Here is a 19,268-nt window from a genome sequence, read left to right as displayed (position 1 = left end):
GGGTCTGCTTGGGGGGCGGGTACGTGTAGAAAATGAAATACGGTCTAGTAAAGAAAGTTAATTCAAACTACATGTCGTACACAATAAACTATCTTTTTATTTTTATTATAAATAAGGCGAATGTATTTCCCTTAAAATACAAGTACATAGGAAAACCTGGTAGAAATTATTTTTTTTAACAAGATATTAAAACTGGACGTTTTTTAAATCGGCCGCATGATCTATACTGTCAGCAGGTTGTTCGTTCATTTGTTTCTAGTGGCGTTAGACTTTTACCTTCTTTCTCCTCCGTGCCTTTGGCATTTGAATTTGTACTCCCAAAATACTTTTCTTTCTCTAGCGAGAAGTCTCTGAGGTACCCCTGCCCCCCCCCCCCCCCCCCCAATAATCGGGCTAATGGATTTGGACTCGATCCCTTCGCTCTCGAGTTTGTGAATCCCACGCGTTTGCTTGTCACTTTTGCACGCTGGGGACTGATCCCGCATCCCGTTATCTCCCTGGCGCAGCTCCCCTCTGGGAACAGGGTCCAGGCCCTGGGAGGGGCAGGGGCCTTGCAGGGTTTGGCAGCATCCCGGGTTGTTTTTCCATTAAGCAAAAAAAAAAAAAGAAAAAAAAAAAAAAAGGAGAAAAAGAGATGCGGGGAAGGGAGTGTCGGGAGGGGGAACCAAAGGGAAATAAAATTTAAAAAAAGGATACTCGTAATGTGTATAATTTATTAGAAGCTTCTTAGGAACTATATTTAAGCCAAATATCTACATAAGTTACAACAGGAGAAGGCGGCGTGCGCAAATAACAAACTGCCAGAGGATTTACGACGGGGCGATCAGTGTCCATAAAAAAGGTGGGGGTTGGTTTGGTTGATTGTATTTTTTTTCTTTTTACAACAAAATATACAGGCTACTAAAAACTATGGGTTTAGTCCAACTTTTGACAGCATTATACAGCTACAGGTTCACATCAAACGTAAGGAGGAAAATAAAAGCCAAGCCTTTGATGACTCCACGTCTCCATCCGCTGGCCCTGGCGGCGGGGCTGCGAGGAGACCGGGGGAGGGGGGGAAGCTGCTTCTGGTGTCTGGGTGACGCGAATGCGTGGTTTTTTTGGGGAAAACCACCCCATCCCCCAAAATCTCTATATTTACATGCAAGTCCTAGACACTGGCAAAGTGTACATCTGAAATCCAAGCCTTCGGACGGACCATGCTTATCGATGGTCCCCTTTCTGCAGATCGCTCCGTGGTTATTAGTCAGATTTTTTTTTTTAACACCCCATACAACAACCTTGGGGAAAACAAAAACAAAAATAAAAAAGAAAAAAAGAAATACCCAAAATCATCAAGAGTACCAAAAAAGCTGAACAAAAAAAAGTCTTTCTCTCTCTCTTTTAGAGGTCCTCAGAGAATCACTCAGTAAAACGGGGGAAAAAGAGCATTTAAAAAGAAAGAAAGAAAAAAAAAACAGAAAAAAAAAAAACCACCCAGTAGTTTAGACAGGACAGATATTTATGTGACTGGGAAAATCTGCTCTTTTTTTTCTTCTTTTTTTTTCCTTATTTTTTTCTTTTACTTTGTTTAATCCTTTCACCAGGTCCTACCGTATAGCAAGGTGGAGCAAGACATGGCAGTGCCATAGTCAGAAGTAGAAGAGTTTAGGTGAGACAAACTGGAGACTTGGCTCTGCAGAGAGGAAGGGCTGGCCGAGTGTTGTCCCATGTCTGGAGACTGCCCCGCACTGTTTGTCTGGTGGCTCTGATGCTGTCCGAGGCTGTTGCCATTGGTAGCCACTGTGATCGTTGTAGCTGCCTGCTGCTGATGGCTCTGGATAGCTGCTGTGGGTGTGTTGGAGCCTGCTTGGCAGGGCTTGCCATCCTTTACAAGCACTGGCACCGCCACCCTTCTGGGAGACTGCTGCTGCTGGCAAGAGCCGTTCTCCTGTTGCATCTGCTGCTGTGCAGCCTTGTCTTTGGCCTGGCGTTTCATCTTGTAGCGGTGGTTCTGGAACCAGATTTTGACCTGAGTCGGGGTGAGATGTATCATGCTGGCTAAATGTTCCCTCTCCGGGGCGGAGAGGTATTTCTGCTGCTTGAAACGTCTCTCCAGCTCGTAAACCTGGGCCTGGGAAAAAAGGACCCTCCGTTTCCTCCGCGGCGTGCTCTGGAGCGGGGCCATGCTCTTGCTCACGTCTCCCAGGGAGCCGAGGCTGCCCATGCCGCCCATGTTCATGCCCGAGGACGGCGCCATGAAGCGGGAGACTGCAAGGGAGAAGGCGGCACGGTTTAGGCGGCTCGGCCCTGCCCGAGAGCGGCTCCACGCCCCGGCGGCCCCCGCCGCCGCTCGCCCCCGGAGGGGCCCCGCGGTCCCCCGGCAGCCCAGCCCCGGCCGGGGCCTCGGGGCGCCCCCGCTCCCAAACAACGACCCGCGTCTCCGGGGCGAGCGGCGGGCAACGGGACCCCCTTCTCGCCCGGCCCAGCCCCGCTGAATAAAGACGACCGCTCGCCCCTCGCTCTGCCCAGGGGGTGACATCCGAGCAAGTACCTGATGTGACAGCGCGGCGGGCGCGGCCGGGGACAGGGGGTCCGCCGGCGGCGGCCGGGGCGGACTCGCCTGCTCCCCCCCGCGCCTCCCGGGACGCGGCTCCCTCGGCTCCGGCTTCCCCCTCGCCCGCCCGGTGCCAGGCGGCGCGCAGGCGGACGGACATTGCCGGCTCCCTCCCTGGCCCCCGGGCCGCGCCGCTCCCGCCCCGCTGGACGGCGAGCCCCGGGCTCCCGCTCCCCGCCACCGCGGGGCTTCCCACCCTTCCCCCGGCAAAAAGCAACCCCGGGAGGCTGCCATGAAACCAGCCGGGGTGGAGGGACAGGGCACGATCCTCAGGCAGGAGGAGGAATTGGGAAGGGGGGGGGGGGGCGGGGTGGGGTGTGCAGCTGGGATTTGGACCCACTTTTGCCCTGGCGCGGAGCCCCCGGCGCCCGTTGCCCGCGGTGCCGCGGGGCAGGTGCGCGGCCACCCCCCGCCGGCCACCCAGCCCCGGGCTGACTTACTTGAGGAGAAGCGGGGGTCCGGGTTGGTGCCGTACCATCCTGTCGCCGAAGCGCTGTTCCGCATGGTGTCCTGGTAAGGCGGGAGCTCGCTCATGTTGCCCAGGTTCCCATTGCAGTAGCCCCCCATCGTAGCATGGGAGAGCTGGGGGACTCCTGCCGCTGTCATATGGTAGGCGGCAGTCACTGTTCCGTTGTGGCCCATGGGGTGCTGCTGCATGGCCGGCTGAGAAACCTGAGACTGTCTGTAGGCTGACAAGGGAGCCCCCAAGTTACTGCCCTCCATGCCCACTTTCTTGTAGCTTTCCTCCAAAGGACTCAAGATGTCAGACACTGAGAAAGGAGTCGTATGCTTTGGGCTCATCGACATGATTCGGCGGCTGGGGGAAAAAAAAAAAAAAAAAAAAAGGAAGGGGAGGCAAATCTTTTTTTTTTTTTTTTTTTTTTTTTTTTCTCCAAATATTCTGGTGTTGCCTTAACGCCGATCTTGTTGGATGTACACGTAACCGAGTGGACGAAGTCCGCCTTAATTGGATTGAGTGGAGGCTCAGGGCTGCCTTTCGTTTGTTTTAGCCAGACGCCAGGTTTTAGGCTGCCACCAGAGGCGGGGCATAGGCACTAAAGCAACAAGACAATAGAAGCCTACATCTTGCCCAAGATAATTAGCTTACATGCTGATGACAAGGTAAACACCTTTAAGTTTTACTTGTCAGGATTTTTTTTTATGTCTTAAAAAAGAGAGAGAGGGGGAGAGAGAGGGAAATAGAGAGAGAGACCCCGTGAGCACAACTCATTTTCTTTTTCTCGGGGGTGGTAATATTGTGGACGGGAAATGGAAGGCAAGGCGAAAAGACTCCCATTTGACTGGGTGAAAGGATTTAAAATCAGCTCCCGGGTGGCAAGGCTGTCAGCCCAGCCTTTGTGAGAGCTGGGGAGACGGGGCTGAATGCCGGTGAGCTGAAGGACCGAGCCCCCCTCTCCCCCCACTAAGTTTGGTGCGGAAGGCGCCCCGCCGCCGGGAGGGCAGCTCCCTGAGGACAGACTTTTCGCTGTGGGCCACCGCTCCCAGCGCTCCGCACTCCCGGCACCGGCTTGTCAGGTACCCGGCCGGCTGGTGGCTGCACAGCGCTTGGGATTTAGCTTCTCTATGGCTGCTAAGACCCCCAGTGAGAGACCCCCAGTGCGAGGATGGTTTCTCCCCCTAAACCCATAAGTTCCGCTCACCTAGGGCTTTCTTTTTTTAAAAAAAACAAAAACAAAAACAAAAACAAACAAACAAACACAACTCAGGGAGAGGTGGAAGCTCCAAGTTTGCAAAAGCAAGCAGTAATTTAATTGCCTGGGGCGTGAGACTGCTGAAAAATAGGTTAGCGCAAAATGTCGCTCGTTATTCTCAAAGGCAAAGACTGTCACAGGCTCTTGTGGTACCTCTGAACCTGAAGCTGCTTTCTAAGATTATTTATACAGCACGGGAGCTGGATGGAGAAGACCTCTCAGGTCATCTGCTACACCACCTTGCCAATGAATTCCCTGCAGTTTCGAATAAACTGCAATTTCTGGCACTTTCGGATCCGTTCTCGAATCCGGTGTGAAAACAAAAGCAAGCCCATTCAGAGCCACACACACGTACATACAGCCAGCAGATAATGTCACTCGGATCTTTGAAGAAATCTCCTAAGTTCTCTAGTGTCTCCAAAGCTTATATTTCAGGGTGTTCCCGGGCGGAGGAGAGAAACCTCCCCTGAGTGTTTCACAACCCTGCCTATGGCCCTGGCAAACCCAATTTAATATAGCCATTACCTGAATATTAAGAAAATTACAGCGAAGGTACAGTTAACCCAGTGACTTTGAAGTGTCAAGTAACTATTTAGTAATTGCACTTGTAAATATGTTTGTGCTCGGCTGTTTCGTGCTTAAAAATGCAAAAGTGCACTTGCTACCCGGGAATAACTAAATATCTTTGTCTAAAGTGGCAGCATAAATAGCCGGTCGCTTTGTGACTGTGCTTGATATTAGTACATAAGGATCATTTTGCTTCAATTGGGAGGCTCTCATTCACTAGGCAAGAAACCGTTTAGAAGAAAGTAGGTTCCCGTATGAGAGTTAACATCCTTCAAGTGTAAGCCTCAGCCTTGATTACACTTTAGAGCTCTGCAAGAGGTGAGCTTTTCCACACAAATATAATCGGGGGAACTTTCCTTCAATCAGGCCTCCAGCTCTCCTACATCATCTCAGCTGCCTCTTTCGGCACCAGCTCCCTCAAGGCTGAATACCCCGAAGTGGGCTTGTCGTGAGTCTACTGGGTCACCAAAGGCAGGGAAGGGTGACTTTGGGCTAGAAAGGCGCCTGCTTTTACCTCTTTTCTTTACAGATCTTTAGATCTTGTCTTCACAGATCCCTGGGACATACCTTCTTCTCCCCCCTACCCCCCGCCCCCCTTTTTTTCCCCGTTCTGCGTGTGTTTTTCACCACGGTCTTTGGTTTTGTTCCTACAGAGAGACACTCAACCTTGCCTTGGTGGTTTGTTTCTTTTTTTTTTTTTTTTTTTCCCCCGGATTCCTCAGGCACATCAGCTCCGTGCCTGTTTTATCACCTTTAAAAAGGAGGGGGTGGATAGAGGAAAAAAAGTACCAAAGGATCCACCAAAATGACGCTGCAGTCGGCACAGACGAACGACAGCGAGTGACCTCCGCAATTTGTGGGGCAGGAGCAGCGACTCCGTTTCTCTCCAGGGAGTGCGAGGTGGGGCAGCTGGGGAGGCCCCAGTCCGGCTCCGGCGGCGGGGAGCGGGGGCGGCCGAAGCGCCCCGCCGTCCGCCCTGCGCCTTCCCCGGGCCGCCGCCGGAACGACCCCTGCCACCGCCGGCTGCGGCTGGGCGAGCTTATTTATCCTCCCGCTCGAATGAGCGCAGGTTCGATCGCCTCCGAAACGTTGCTCAGTTCGATTAACCCGAGCAAGTCCAGCCTTAACTCTGAACGGGGTCTCGGCAAGCGAAGTTAAGGCGAGAGCTCCTCACTCCACCTTCTCTGGGGAGCGGGCTGAAACTCTCTTTGCAGGTCTGACCGCTTATTTAGAAACACACCGACGCGCGTACAGGCACAGCTACGCCCCGCAAGGTCCCGACGGAACTTTTTAGCCCCGCTAGATCGACCTAGTGAAAAAGGAGCAGGTCAGTCTCCGCTCCTCCTTTCCTGCCCCAAATGAGCTATAATGGGGCGAGTCGAACCGCTGACAAGTGGCGAGAAAGTGTCTTCGCTGCTGTCCTGTCCCGTCCGCTCACCCTTTTCTTTTAAACCCTCCGCCCAAGGTTCGTCTGCCAGAGCTGGCTCCCCGCAGCCCCCGGGGAGGGTGGCCGCCCCGACAGGATCCTTCCTGGGCTGCCTCTAGTGATGTGTTCGTTTACCTGGTGATGCTGCTTAGTAAAACGCTCGAGTTAAAAAGAAATGCTAAGGAGGAAAGCAGGGAAGATGAGATGCGTTTTGCCTGGTGGAAGCATTTTCATGAGAAAGGCACGGTCTTCACCTCGTGTTTGCAGAATGCGGCTACACGGACGTCCCTTCAATAGCTTCTGACCCCACACAATCCGTTTGATAACACTCGAGAGGTGGAAGAATAGGAGACTTTGTCAATCAAATGGTGCCAATCCCAATGGAAACGGTGCCACCAAGACCGCAGCGCGTTTCCTCATCAACTGGATTGCGGGGGCTGGGAACTCAAGGATCAGCTTTTGAAAGTGCGCACAGGGCTCTCCAAAGACAACAATGTCTTTTTTATACGAGCTGCTGTGCCTCCCCAAGGGGAATCAAATGTGCTCGGCCAGTCAGAGCCGCCGCAGGGCTACAGATTTGCCTTGCCACCCATTTCGCCGGGCAGGAGCCGCGGAGGAGGGGTGGCATTTCTGCCTGGTCCGGCGCCTAACTCGGCTCCTTGACCCAAATTGCTTTTCCTCTCCCGTAGGCACTCGCAGCTCCCGCGGTGGCTCCGCGCTGTTCCTCCGCAAGCGGAGCCCACGCAGGAGCGCGGCCCCGATTCAGCGCAAAGCTTAAGCATGTGTTTAGGTGTGAGCGGCAGGCTGGGCTGTCTGGAACCCTCGGGACACCTGGGCTCGGGGGGGAGAGGGGAAGGGTCCCACGCAATCCGCACGCAAATTCTTTCTCAACAAGAGAGACACTTTCTAGGCGCAACTTTTTGATACAAAGGCATGACGTGCTCCCTGCTCCCCGTGGGCCCGTTCACGGGTGCGCGTCTGGCTCCGCCAAGCCACCGGCAGACGAAGCATCCCGTGCCCAGCCCTGCAGCCCCCGCTCCCAGCGCCGAGGGGCCGGCCCTGCCCGCAGCCCTGCCCGCAGCCGTGCAGCCTGCCCTGCCACGGGAGCGGGGCTCGGCGGGCTCCGCGGCGGGGCCAGTCGCTCCTAGAGAAGTCTGAGTTAAAGGGGCCAAGAGCCGAGCGGGGACAGACTCTTCCCTCTCTCCTGATCATCAGCACAACTCTTCAAAGCCCGCTCCCAAAGCCCTGCGCCTGGAAAGGGGGCACCACCCAGGCAGCCTGCTGCAACTCTCCCCTCTCGACCCACCCTCAGCGAGTTCACGGGAACTTCATTGATTCCTTGTGCGTGTCGGTGTAATACACCGCCTTTCCTCCTAGCCCCCCCCGCCCCCCCCCGAAATGGAAGATGTGTCCAGCACACCGTGCCCAGAGCCCACGCCGGGAGGGAGCGGAGGTTTCCGCAGTGACCGAGTAGGGCGGACCTGTGTCGCTGTCACTGCCGGCCGCGGGCAGGGCGCTGGGAGCCGCTCCTGCCTGGAAAGCACATGCTTGGGCGTGTAAGGCAGGAGTCCTACCCAGGCACGCTTCCTGCGAGCGCTTCCTAGGCACGGAGCGCTCGGGGAGGGAGGGCACACACACACGCACTCTTGCTGTGGCTCATGCGGACAATTCCCCGCTGTGGGAAAGCCGCCCCCCCCCCCCCCCCGGTTATCTCGTTCGGTGGGAGAAACCTCGCAATACACCCGTCGAAATCTCTTCCCTTGGCGTGGGAATCTAAGAAAAAAAGCGAAACCACCAAAGGCTAAAGCGAAAATCCTCACCCCTCCGCAGCGCAGGCACAGTTGCTCCTCCAGCTGCTCAGGGCGTGAAGCATCTCGCATCTGTGTTTCTCGGGGGCCCCTTCGCCACCAGTCCCTGGCGACCCCACTCGCGAGGCTCTGTGCGAGGGCAGCGCTGCCTCCTCGCAGCTCTTTTCCCTCTTTCCCCAATTCCTGGAGGACGGCTGAGCCTTCCTGCCCTAATCCTCCGACAACCCCCTCCCCGTCCTCTCCTTTGCCGGGCCGTTCCCGGCCAAGAGGGCCAGGGTGGGGCCAGGTACGGGGTGCCCGTGCAGGGCTCCCGGAGCCGCCGTGCCAGGGCGGGGGCAGCGGGGCTGCGGGGCACGCCTCGGCCCGGCGGCCACACCGCGCCCCTTCGCGGCTGTCCCGCGTGGGGACCCGGGGAAAGGGCTTTTCGTAGGCATGGATGCCCCGGCAGCCTGAGGTGGATAGCAGCAGCACTCGAGCTGCTGTATGAAGTGTTGTCTGACCCCCTTATCCTGGCACCGTTATTATCAGCAATTAATATAACGTCCTCCACGTCTGGCTTCCTTAATGTCAGCAGACTGTCACTGCCGCAACACGGTCAGTACGCATATAGGAGACTTACCGTTGTCCCCAAGCACCTTTGCTACACTCAACCCCGAGGTGATTTCTGTGGAGGGTTTCTGGAAGGTGGTTGTTGAGACAATTCTCAAAAAGTTGTTCTATAGTTAAAAATATGGACATGTATTATATAGATATAAACACATACGAAAAGGCTTTATCGGCACATACCTACAAACAGAATCCTGCTGGGTTCGTTTTATTTACCTGGTTTTAGGTACAGCTATCAGTTTATTACATTAGATAGCTCAGGAGTTTTGTGCCTTTGCATGTATAGCCGGACATGCCTGCACACCCATACACACATGTGTGCGGGGTGCATACCTCCGGCGGTGGGTATGCATGAGCATATATTTACGCATACATTCATAGTCCTCAACCCTGTCGCCTCTTAAGTATCTCAAAAAAGAACTCAGCTTTTAAGTGGGTCACCTCGCCGGCCCCCCCTCCCCTCCCTCCACTTCCCCGGCCCTCCCCGTGGGCTCCGCCGGGGCCCGGGGCGTCTCCTGCCCTGGCAGCTGTGTCGCCAGGCCCGCGGCCACGCCGGCGCCGGCGAAAGGGCTCTCGGCTCCCGGCTGGGGCTGAACGCGGAGCCGACGGACACACGTGTGCCTGTGGGTGCCGAGCGGAGGGGCGGGCTGGGAGCCGGCACCGGCGATGTGATTTACCGCAGCCCTTTTCGGCGGCCAGTTTCAGCGTGGCGGGCGGCGGCGGGCGGGGAAGGGGCGCGTTGCCCGCTGCCCCCTGGTTTGGTCTCGAAGCCCCTCCTTGACCCCGGGCTGCCCCGTCGAGGGGCTGGGGGAGCTGCAGCCTGTCCCGGCTGCGATGCGGGGCGGGTGCTCCGCGCCATCCCGCGCCCTCGGGACTTCGCGGACGGCGCACGGCGGCGGGCCGGGCCGGGCCTCGAGGGCCCCGCAGAGACAGTGGCCTGGCCCGGGGCGCTCCCCTGCGCCCGCCGGCAGTACGTGCGCTGGCGGGAAGGCGACCTTTCCCCCTCGACCTTTCCCTGGGGGTAACCAAAGCTCCCTTTTATTTTCAATGTCACTTCGGAGTTTGCCTTTTGTTCCCCGCTACCTCTCGCTTCCAGGGATACAGGCGGCTCCCCGCTGGCTCGGGGAGGGGCTAGCGGTTGCAAAGATACCTCATTTAAAAACGACAATGGAGCCCTTTCGACCAGCCCGGGTGGTGCCCGAGCTTTATTTTCGGGCGGGGGGGAAGGGAATTGTTTGCTTTGCTTTTGTTTTCACAGCAAAACTCGAGGGCAAGTTACAGGAGGGCTGCGAGGAGCACCGGCCCTTCCTCCTCGCCCCAAGGTACCGGGAAGGGCCACCCAGCCTAAGGCCGGCGCAGCCCCCGGCGTGCCCACGGCAGCCTGGGAACCCGTGCAAAGTGCGCAGCTCCGGGCGGATCTGTCCGCAGCTGCCCTGCTGTCACTGACTTCGGAGTGACTGAGTGCTCCGGTTATCGCCCCCGAATCCTTCTCTGCCTCCCCTCTGCTCCCCAGCCTGCGGCTTGGTCCGAGTTCCCCCAGGGGCGTTACGTCGGAAGGAAGCTGCCAGCTGCCCCGTTGTGCCTCGGGGTTTTTTTTGTTTTCCTTGGCAAGGGCAGTCGCTCGCTGCAAGGTGGGGCGCTGCCTTAGCGCTCCCGCAGCTCCAGCTGCCAGCCCTGCCCGCGGAGGGAGGTGTCGGGGCCGGACCGCCGCGGCCCTGGGGGCGGAGGGGACCCACAGCAGCCTCCGCTGGCCGCCGGGGGAAGCGCAGCGCCGGGCCCGGGCCGTGGGGGCTTGGGCTTCCTTGGCCCTGCCGACCTGCAGCTGCTGCTGCTGAAATTTCGCCCTAACCAGGACAAAACCAAATAAATCAGGAAACAGAACGGGATGTTGCTTAGTCGTCCTCGTAGGAGACCGATGTAATAACGTGGATATTCGTCCCTCTTCACTTTGCACTGCTCCAGATCTAGAGGGAAGGATCAGCCTCTTTTAACGTTGCTGCAGCTCCTTCTCAACAGCTTCCCATAGACAAAGCTTGGTCTCTGAGCAGGATTCTTTCCCCTCTGTATCTGCAATTCTGTTGTCCCTGGATGAAGAGGAGCTGTTTAATAATTTGTGCCCACACCAAATGTCCGCTTCCGAGCAGCACAGTCACACGTTTTCAAATTCTGCTCTTGACAGTTTGTGGTCACATACACAAAAGATTGTTCCTCAAAAACTGCCTGTTGGGAGTGACTCTGCCTTTCTCCCATTTGCTTCCTACCTCTTCAGCCTGCAGCCCAGGAGTACATCCTATGAGGGCTGAGCTCAGTTCCCCCTCTGCAGGGGCAGCCTGATTGCCCCATGGTCTTCTCTGAGTGTGGGGAGTGAATCTGCTGTGCCATCGAGGTCTGAAGTCCTCAGAGGTAGAGCTGACGTAAGCCAGTGAGCTGGCCTTGTAGGGCCAGGCTGACCCAACTGCCCACTGGGAGTGACAGGTGGATTTGTTTTATTTCTCGCATGAGCCTTAAAATCAACATTTGCCCTGAATCTTAAAAAAAAATTCGCCCTGCCTTGATTTTCTTCTATTCCTTTCCCGGGAGAGAAGACACAGAGGTTTCCTAGGCAAAGAGGACCATTTCAGAAGCCCAAGGGCAATTCTAGTGATGTTTCAGAAGGCTCCTTTTCACTTCACGGGAACTAGAGCCTCTGGGAAGATCATGCCCTCAGTCTCACTAGTACAACTGGTAGGTCTAGTTAAAAGCTGAGGTAAAAAGCTGCAGCACAAAGCAAGTCATTTGTAGGGAAACACAACAATGAACTTTATTGGTCCTGCTACCAAACCCATTAACAGAGCTATACTCGCTGGAGCATTGTTTCCAGGCCTGGGCTTTGTTAAGCAGCTACTGACATATATATGGCCCAGGGTGCTGATGTGACAGGGGCATCCCTCTTGCCAGGAAAGGGTTCAGTTCAGTTACCAGTTTCAGCTAGTTCAGTTTCTAAGTACCACTCTTTCAAGAGTTTCCTGCTGTAAACAGGGTCTCAAAAGTTCATTGTACAGTGGGATGTGTGCATGGCATGCCTGGCAGGGAAGCTCAGCTGGGGCCATGAGACCTGTGAGCCACAGGAGGGATTTGGCTACTCTGACAACAGCTCTCATTGCTTCTAAGGCAGTGGGTCACACATCCTGGAGGCCAGAGCAGGCTCCATCAGCTGGACTACCCTGCAGTGCTGTATCTTTCAAAGAGTGCTGTAAAACCAGCGTATGCGGCTCCAGCACCAAGGGCACCTGTATTGCCACACCTACTTATGGAAGCAGAGTCCCTCTATTTTATGCGAGAAATGGAGATGAGGGACAGTGAGTTACAACTGTTTGCAGTACTGAATTACTGCTGGGAGCAGTGGGTGTCTGTGCTTTTCTGTTACTGCACATACCTGTCATCCTTGCTCAAACACTGGCATTTTCACTCTCCGACATTCACTCTGCCACATGGTTGATTATACGAGCTGCACAGTGCAAAGTATGGGATCTGCCAGGATGTTTTTCTTGCCAAGGAAGGTGAAGCAAAGTGTTCGTCAAAAATGTTTCACCTTTTGCTTCTCCCAAGAGGAACCAGTAACCTGGCAGAGAAAGGAGCCAGCTGGAAAGGGACTTCTTGCCAACTCTTGCAGCTATGTAAAGAACAGAGCTGGTACTAAATGAGCTGCTCTTATTGTAATCAGCTGATGTGGACATCTACATCTTCCTCCATTGCCCCCAACAGCAACCTCTCTTCCCTTTGGACATGTTATTGATCCATTGATCAGGATTCTTTGACTTCCATATTTCTAGAGGATGGGTAGCATGGTGCAATTTGCAACTGAGTGCTAACAAAATATAACAAAAGATGGGCTTAGTCTTGCAGAACCTTTCTTCCTGGGGTTGAACAGCAAGAAGGAAAGTATGAAGTTCAGCTTGAGGTTCAGTTGGGTTGAAGGACTAAGAATTTGAAAACAAAAACAAAGCCTATTTTTATTGTAACCTAAAAAATGCACCCAAGAAGTTTCTGAAGGTCCAGAAGTATTTTATCTTTGAATTAGAACAGCACTTTCTATGCAAATAAAATTCCCAAAACATGTGTTAAAGCAAGTCCTTGCTAGTAGCTCTGTTTTCTCTTTCCCCAGACATTAGTCATTATAGCATTCTAGTGCAGAAGAGTCTCCACGTAGCAGGACTATCTTCTAAATTACTTTGGATGATAGACATAATGAAGTTAAAAATTTCACTCATCTTTGCCCTGTCATAAATGAAAGCACATATTATACTCATTCAAAAAATAGCTAACCATAGCGTTAGGTTCAAGTTACATTTTCAATGTAGAAATGTTTATGCTGAAAAAGCCTAGGTACTTTCTGGGAAGTAGTTTCATGATGTAAAATAGTCCATTAATGGATTTTGACTACTGTGCAGTTTTGGAAATAATGTCCCTTATAATTAGTTGTTTCATCATTCCTTTATGTGCCTTGCTTATTTCAAATTCCAGGGAAAGAAGACTGCTAAGCTGATATAATGAGATAATATCCTTCACTGGCATAAGTAAGGCTATGAGATGGACTGCTACCCACATTGGTAATTATACATGCTCCGTTTCCACAACTGGAACCAGAATGAATACTCCACAGCATTTTACTGTCTCTGAATAACATTAACTGAAAAAAACAAGTGAGTAACTTGTTTACATATTAGTACTGGAGGAAGCAACCTGAGCTGGCTGTCCTTGAGTCTGTGGAGTCAAACTCATTCAGCGAGCACTTAACACAGGACTAAGGAGGAAAGCCATTTTGCCACCTACATACAATACTTGCTGTGCCAGCTCTGCCACGCCACAGGGGTGCCAGCTTCAGGTTCTACATGTCCTGGGAAGTCTCCAGAAGGCAGGGAGAACATCACATGTTTGTCCAGCTGTGAGATACAAGCTTTATAGGTAAATAAACTTGGTACTTCCATCCCATCTTCTAGGTAGGATCTCAAAATACTGCATGAATATTAATGGTCTTAGGGTGAGAAAAGAAAGAACTTAATGCCTGTTTTGAGATGGTGTTGGAGGCAAAGATTTAGCTCATGATCATATGGGAAATAAGTGGGTCCAGCGTCATCAGTGTGCCCTTCTAGAAAACTGTTTTGACTAATGAATGGAGGCAAATCCACCTATTGCCTATCTGGCTGCACTAACCTCTCTAGCACAGCTAGCACAGTTTGCAGTAGAGGCTGAGAGGCAGGATTTCTGGTAAAAGGTACATGCACAGTCAGAGCAGCTCCATGCTGCAGACGTATGAAGTCCCCACTGGTCACTGTCCGTCACTTGGGGGAAATGCAGGAGTGACTGGAGAACAGAGGAATCAAGTTTGCGGAGGGAATCATCCCATACTTATGTCTCCCTAAACAAATTGCAGTGGTGGTGGGGAAACTGGCACAGTTTCAACAGAGCAGCTAAAAAAGATAGAGAGGAAAACCACTGGCGTGACCCAGCAGCTCCACAGTCGCTCCCTGTGGGGCTGCAAACAGGGCTGCAGCCTGTGCCTCAGGAGCGTATACACTCTGCCATCGCCTGCAGGCAGGGGTCCATCCTGCCACTTGGCCACATGTGGCCCAAGACTCCCTCAGAGTCAGAAATAAGGATTGCGTTTAAATTCAGTGGGAAGAGTCTTTGGTACTTATAGTCTTTAAAGCTTGCACTGCAAAACCAAAAGCAAAGAGTACTTGCTTTTCATTATTTCATTTTGGTGCTTTTTCAGTAAAAAAGCTGTGTCCTGAATGCAGCCTGGAAACTTCAAATGGAAATACATATTACATGAAGCAGGGGTTTCCAAACAGATCTTGCTTTGGGTACTGCTTGCTGCAGCAGCCCGTGCTGCTGGCAGAGATGCAGGCAGCTCCTGCAGCTGGAACACTTGGTGTCAGCTGTGGCCAGGGCTCCTGACGGCAATAGTGGCTGCCAGCATTGACTTTGAACCAGACCTACGCCTCTACCCATCCCACCTTCAGCTCCCCAGCCTCTCATCAACCCTCCCCCAGCACTAGGATGCCAATCATAAGCTCCCTAATCTTTCCCCAGCCACACTGCCTTTTTTCCCCTCCTCTTCTGCCTATCCCACTTTCAGCAGCTGACCAGAACTGGCAGTGTACTGGCAGAAGCTGGCTTTGGTGGCAGAGGCTATGGGACAGCTTGTGTACAGGTACCAGCCTCACAGCTGAGTGCCTTTCTACGTAACACAGAGCAGCTTGGGTGCCAGCAGTACTATGCAGGCTGCAGGATCTTCACATTTAGGAAAACAGTGAATTACAGGGACCAACCACTTCAGAAAAAAGAAAAATGGTGTCTGAAATATTTGTACCTCTGTGAAATTTTGGGTTCTGTAGAAACTTTTCAATTAATTTTGAGTGCTCAGTTCTCCATGGTCTGTTCCTTGCCAGGCATAGTGCTTTGCTGAATGTGCAGCCCCTTGAATTGATGGCTTTTCTACATTTTGCATTTCTGAGTAAGTCGTTGTTTATCCTGCATTTATCAAAAATGGTTAGAAATGCAGGACTTTGCCTTTCTCTCAATCTGCATATAATTCCTTTACAAAGCTTGAAAATATTTTTTCCTCTGGTATTTATTCATCTTGCTGTGCTGTATATCCAATTAGACTATTCTGCTGCAGATTCAGAAATGAGAACATTTCCAACTCCCTCGCACGCAGCTCCATTTCTCTTCAGTTTCATTTCCCTCAGGGTCACTGTTAGGTGATGATACACAGTAATGTCCCCAGTGAGGTGTTGTTTCCATTAGCTCTCCCCTTGAGAGGTGGTCGGAGGTCTGAATTCTTATATGATTTGTTTTCTTGGCTACTTAGAAAATAAGATTCAGTTCTGATCTCTCTTCTACACAGAAATACTTCATTTGCAGCTATTTCTTTCTTTTCTATTAAAACAGTATCTCTTACCTCCGGTTTTAAAACAAGAAGTATGTTTTGGTGGATGATCTTTTTAATCAGCATTCAATATAATTTATATAAAAATGGTTATATAAGAAGGAAGAAATCACATGGCAGAACATAGCATGCACATCTGTACAACCCTATGAAGAAGACCACAGAAAATGCTCTCAGACACATCTACATAAAATGCAGTGAAAAAGCAAAAATATACCTCTTCCTGTGGAACACAAAGCCTTTTCTGTAGATGGGTAAATATATAAGCTCCATACTGAAATGATGCAGTCAGTTCAGTAGTTGTAATCTTTGCTGTATCAAACATGATTCAACATCCAACGTGCTTTTGGTTATGCTATTTTGGCAGCTGCCTTTGGGGGAGGAGATGACAAATCAAGTATAGCAGGTTCCCATTCTTTCCTCAATGAAGGGTCATTTGAAAGTTTATATTCTTTTGAGCACTGAAATGTCTTTTTTTTTCTGATCATGAAATTCTGACATGTGGGGGCACTTCATTGCCTTGCTGTACTTCAGCTTACAAGCTTACAAGAGTGGTTATTCCCTTCAAGGTAATATTACTTGGCAGCTCTGTATTAGCTCTTTACACCAGTTGAGGCCCATGGTAGGGCTTTGCAAGAGGAGATGGAGACAAATGGCCCTGGACCATTTGTCATGGTCATGTCCCCATCGCGGACCTTGAATGAAGTGTTGTGGAAGTGGGCTTGGAGACAAATTAGGGCAAACATCTCAGGTGAATCCGTGACCAAGAAGTTTGGAGGAGGGAGTTTAGACATGCAGTGACTGTTACTAGAAAATCAGAGTTATTGCTCATATAGTCAAACCTATAAATAAGCATGAGAGCTGGGGTGAATTTCAATTACAAGTCCTGTTTCTTTCATCTAGTTTTGTTGATCTTTCCACATTTTCATTGTATATTTCCTACAGTTTTCTGCATTTAACTAGGTAAAGAGTCATTGATAGATACTATATTGTAATTGAAGCTGGCAAGTTTAAAGCTGGATTAAACAGTACCATTTTCAGTAGAAAACACATTTTTTTCTGAATTGGTGTCTTTTTATCTTGAGCATATTTAATCCAAACTCCCTAGGGCTGTTGCTTGCCCACATTTTTCTCTGTCCTCCGGCTCCTTAGGTGAATACCATCTCCCAGCTGTATTGTTGATTATAGTCTGATGTTATCAGAGGTTGAGTTTTCTCTCCCATAAGTCTTCTTTTTGCTGTTTCGATACAGAAGCAAAGCAAGTATCAAATGTCAAGGTTTTTTCAGAGCCAGAAATTTCACCAGAACTCCTGATGTTTGCTATAAATGGTCTGGATTCAGGAGAAGTATCGAATTCTTCTGTGAGAGAGGAATTTCAGTTTGTAATTACCTCAAATTTAAATAAAAATCCCAATTGATCTGAATTCTTAGAATGGTTTTAAGTAACTAAAAGCCCATGAGAAAACTCTATAGTCTGCTTCCTTCTGGGGAGAAGCAAGCTGTGGAATAAAATGTTCAAACTCAGTCTCAAATGTGTGGCAGAAACCTGCTCCATCGCACAAGCTAAGTAGTTAACACAAGCTTTTTCTTCCTGTATGAATAACTGATGTTAGTTTACATAGTTTATCAGAGTGTGAATGGAAAATCAGCCATGTTGTCACCACAGCAGGACTAACTGGGTCTTATTTAGCATCAGAAATATTATGACTGCTTTCTAGGCACTGAAAAGTGTTTGACCTTCCTTGCCAATCAATGCCCACATTTGCTACCTGTCAGAGAAGGGCCTCATTCTTAGCTATCAAAGGTTTTTGTATCCAAAGCCCATCATGGCTTAGATTATTGCCCTAGTAGACATATGGTAGGGAACGGATGTAGCTGGGAAACAGCTATAATAAATTTTTAGGCAACAGCTACAGATGCTACATACTACCCATCTGCATTTACAGACACCGCTATGATCTAGATTGCAGAACTCTTTTGAGTAGTACGGAGTCTGGTCAAGCCATATTGCTTCATTGCATTAGAAAGCCTTTGAATAATCATTACAGTGAGCTGACTACATTATTCACCACTGTTATGGCAAGACTGAGACATTGCCAAAAGCAGGAATCCTGTTTCTCTAGCTGGGCAATTGGCCCTGTTTCTCAGAGGGATGTTTCTGAGTCTTGTGAGGTCACCTGTGATACAGCACCAGAGTCCGTGGTGACATTCCAAGATTCAGTTAGAAAATGTGCCTGACTTTGGTCTAGCAGACCCAAGGATGTGAGTCTTGGGATTTTTTTTTAGCATATCGTTCTACATCTACTTGTTTAAAAATAATTTCATTAAAAAGTGGTAGTTTTTTCTTTTTAGCCATTGTTCCCTCCATGCGTATTTGTTTCCTTTAGTATTTTTTCTAGTATTATTGAATTTTACTTCAGAAGGTGCTCTTCCAAAATGCTTAGTCTTCAACAGGGAATCAGAGTGCCTCTAGCATCTTGATCTTTTCATGATAAACAAAATCCAGTGCCTCCATATGAGAGACACATATTATCCTTTTATTTGGTGAACTAGACCATTCTGTACCCACTACTTTTAAACAGAGCATTGTGGGATACTTTGCATAAGACAATCCATAGCCATACTATAAAATGTCATAAAACATTTGCCAGCTTAAATTTGCTATTGCAGTATAAAGCTCCTTTGTTTCTTGTTTTCAAGTCAACAGCTCCAGAAATACATAGGTAAACATCTTTTCTTCTCTTTTTTCCACAGGAAATCTTTTCCACCCAGTTTCACAATGGGCGTTGATCTTTGTCCACTATAATGTCTCACTTTGGATTAGTTATCTAAATGAATGCTCTTCACATTCAAACCTTCCTGTCTTTATGTGCACACATAACTTGTACTGATCTCACAGATTTGCGTACACATAGAGAAAGGGTGGAGACCTGGTAGTGGCCATCGTTGCAATTGACAACATGATCATTCTTTTTGTTTCTTTCTTTAACTTTAAGTGCAACTCATCAAATCAAGATTAAATTTCTTCTCTCTGTGATTGCCTCTTCTGTTACCTTTTACTTCCTGTTGCTAAGCCTCCTCCTTCCTTTGTCATCTGTGTGCACAGGTGTTCTCTCTCTTGGTTTCATGCTAGACAGTTGAGGAGATCAAGTCATAGTCCAGGAGAAAACAGTTTTGTGACCATGAAGGACATGCAGTTGCAAAGTATTTTTCTATTCCAAATCCAACAGCATGTCCACCTGTTGCAAGAAACCCACAGAGCTGGTGAACCAAGGAGAAAATGAGTCAAAAAACAAGTGGCATGTGTGAGTAAAAGCCCATTTAGAGGGACAGATTTGTTTTGCTGGCTCAATGGCTGCATGAGTTGCTCAAAGGGCCTCTAAAAGGTCTTGAAAGTAAAAAGCATGGAAATTTGTCTCCAGGCATTTGTGCAGTAGAAGGGACACGCTGTGCTAGGAGGGCTTCATGTGCTGAGGCTCACTGGAGATGGGAGGAAGCATTGCAAGCTGTGTCTCTCTGGCATCCACTCCTCCTCAGTAGTATAGTTTCAGCTGATGTACAGCTTTTGGATTGGCTCCACATAGGGTAGCTGCTACTTGTGACCATGCACCTTTACTCC

The 19,268-nt window shown here is 50.4% G+C and overlaps 1 protein-coding gene across 2 annotated transcripts; it reads right to left on the bottom strand.

The window, feature by feature from the left end:
- Nucleotides 1–1,579: 1,579 nt before the first annotated feature.
- NKX2-1 (NK2 homeobox 1) lies at nt 1,580–8,174 on the bottom strand. 2 transcript variants are annotated; one of them, XM_086463248.1, is made up of 3 exons: nt 8,122–8,174; nt 3,037–3,413; nt 1,580–2,250 (listed from the first exon to the last, which is right to left on the bottom strand). In XM_086463248.1, the coding sequence occupies exons 1-3, from the start codon at nt 8,172–8,174 to the stop codon at nt 1,580–1,582; spliced, it is 1,101 nt and encodes a 366-aa protein (XP_086319374.1). The 2 variants fall into 2 exon arrangements, with proteins under 2 accessions (XP_086319374.1, XP_086319373.1); XM_086463247.1 differs by lacking the exon at nt 8,122–8,174 and adding an exon at nt 4,447–4,535.
- Nucleotides 8,175–19,268: the final 11,094 nt, after the last annotated feature.

The sequence above is a fragment of the Leptosomus discolor genome, chromosome 3, assembly GCF_034619465.1.
Source record: "Leptosomus discolor isolate bLepDis1 chromosome 3, bLepDis1.hap2, whole genome shotgun sequence".
Taxonomy (NCBI): Eukaryota; Metazoa; Chordata; class Aves; order Leptosomiformes; family Leptosomidae; genus Leptosomus; species Leptosomus discolor.
The sequence above is the reverse complement of the archived record's forward strand: the minus strand, read 5'-3'. Positions and strand labels throughout refer to the sequence as shown.

Excerpts from the sequence above, each read along its gene's own strand:
- NKX2-1 (XM_086463248.1), bottom strand. The coding sequence starts at position 8,174 with ATGCTTCACGCCCTGAGCAGCTGGAGGAGCAACTGTGCCTGCGCTGCG. Across the intron at positions 3,414-8,121 it reads TGTGCCTGCGCTGCGGAGGG|CCGCCGAATCATGTCGATGA; the intron begins GTGAGGATTTTC and ends TTTTTCCCCCAG. Across the intron at positions 2,251-3,036 it reads GGACCCCCGCTTCTCCTCAA|TCTCCCGCTTCATGGCGCCG; the intron begins GTAAGTCAGCCC and ends TCTCCCTTGCAG.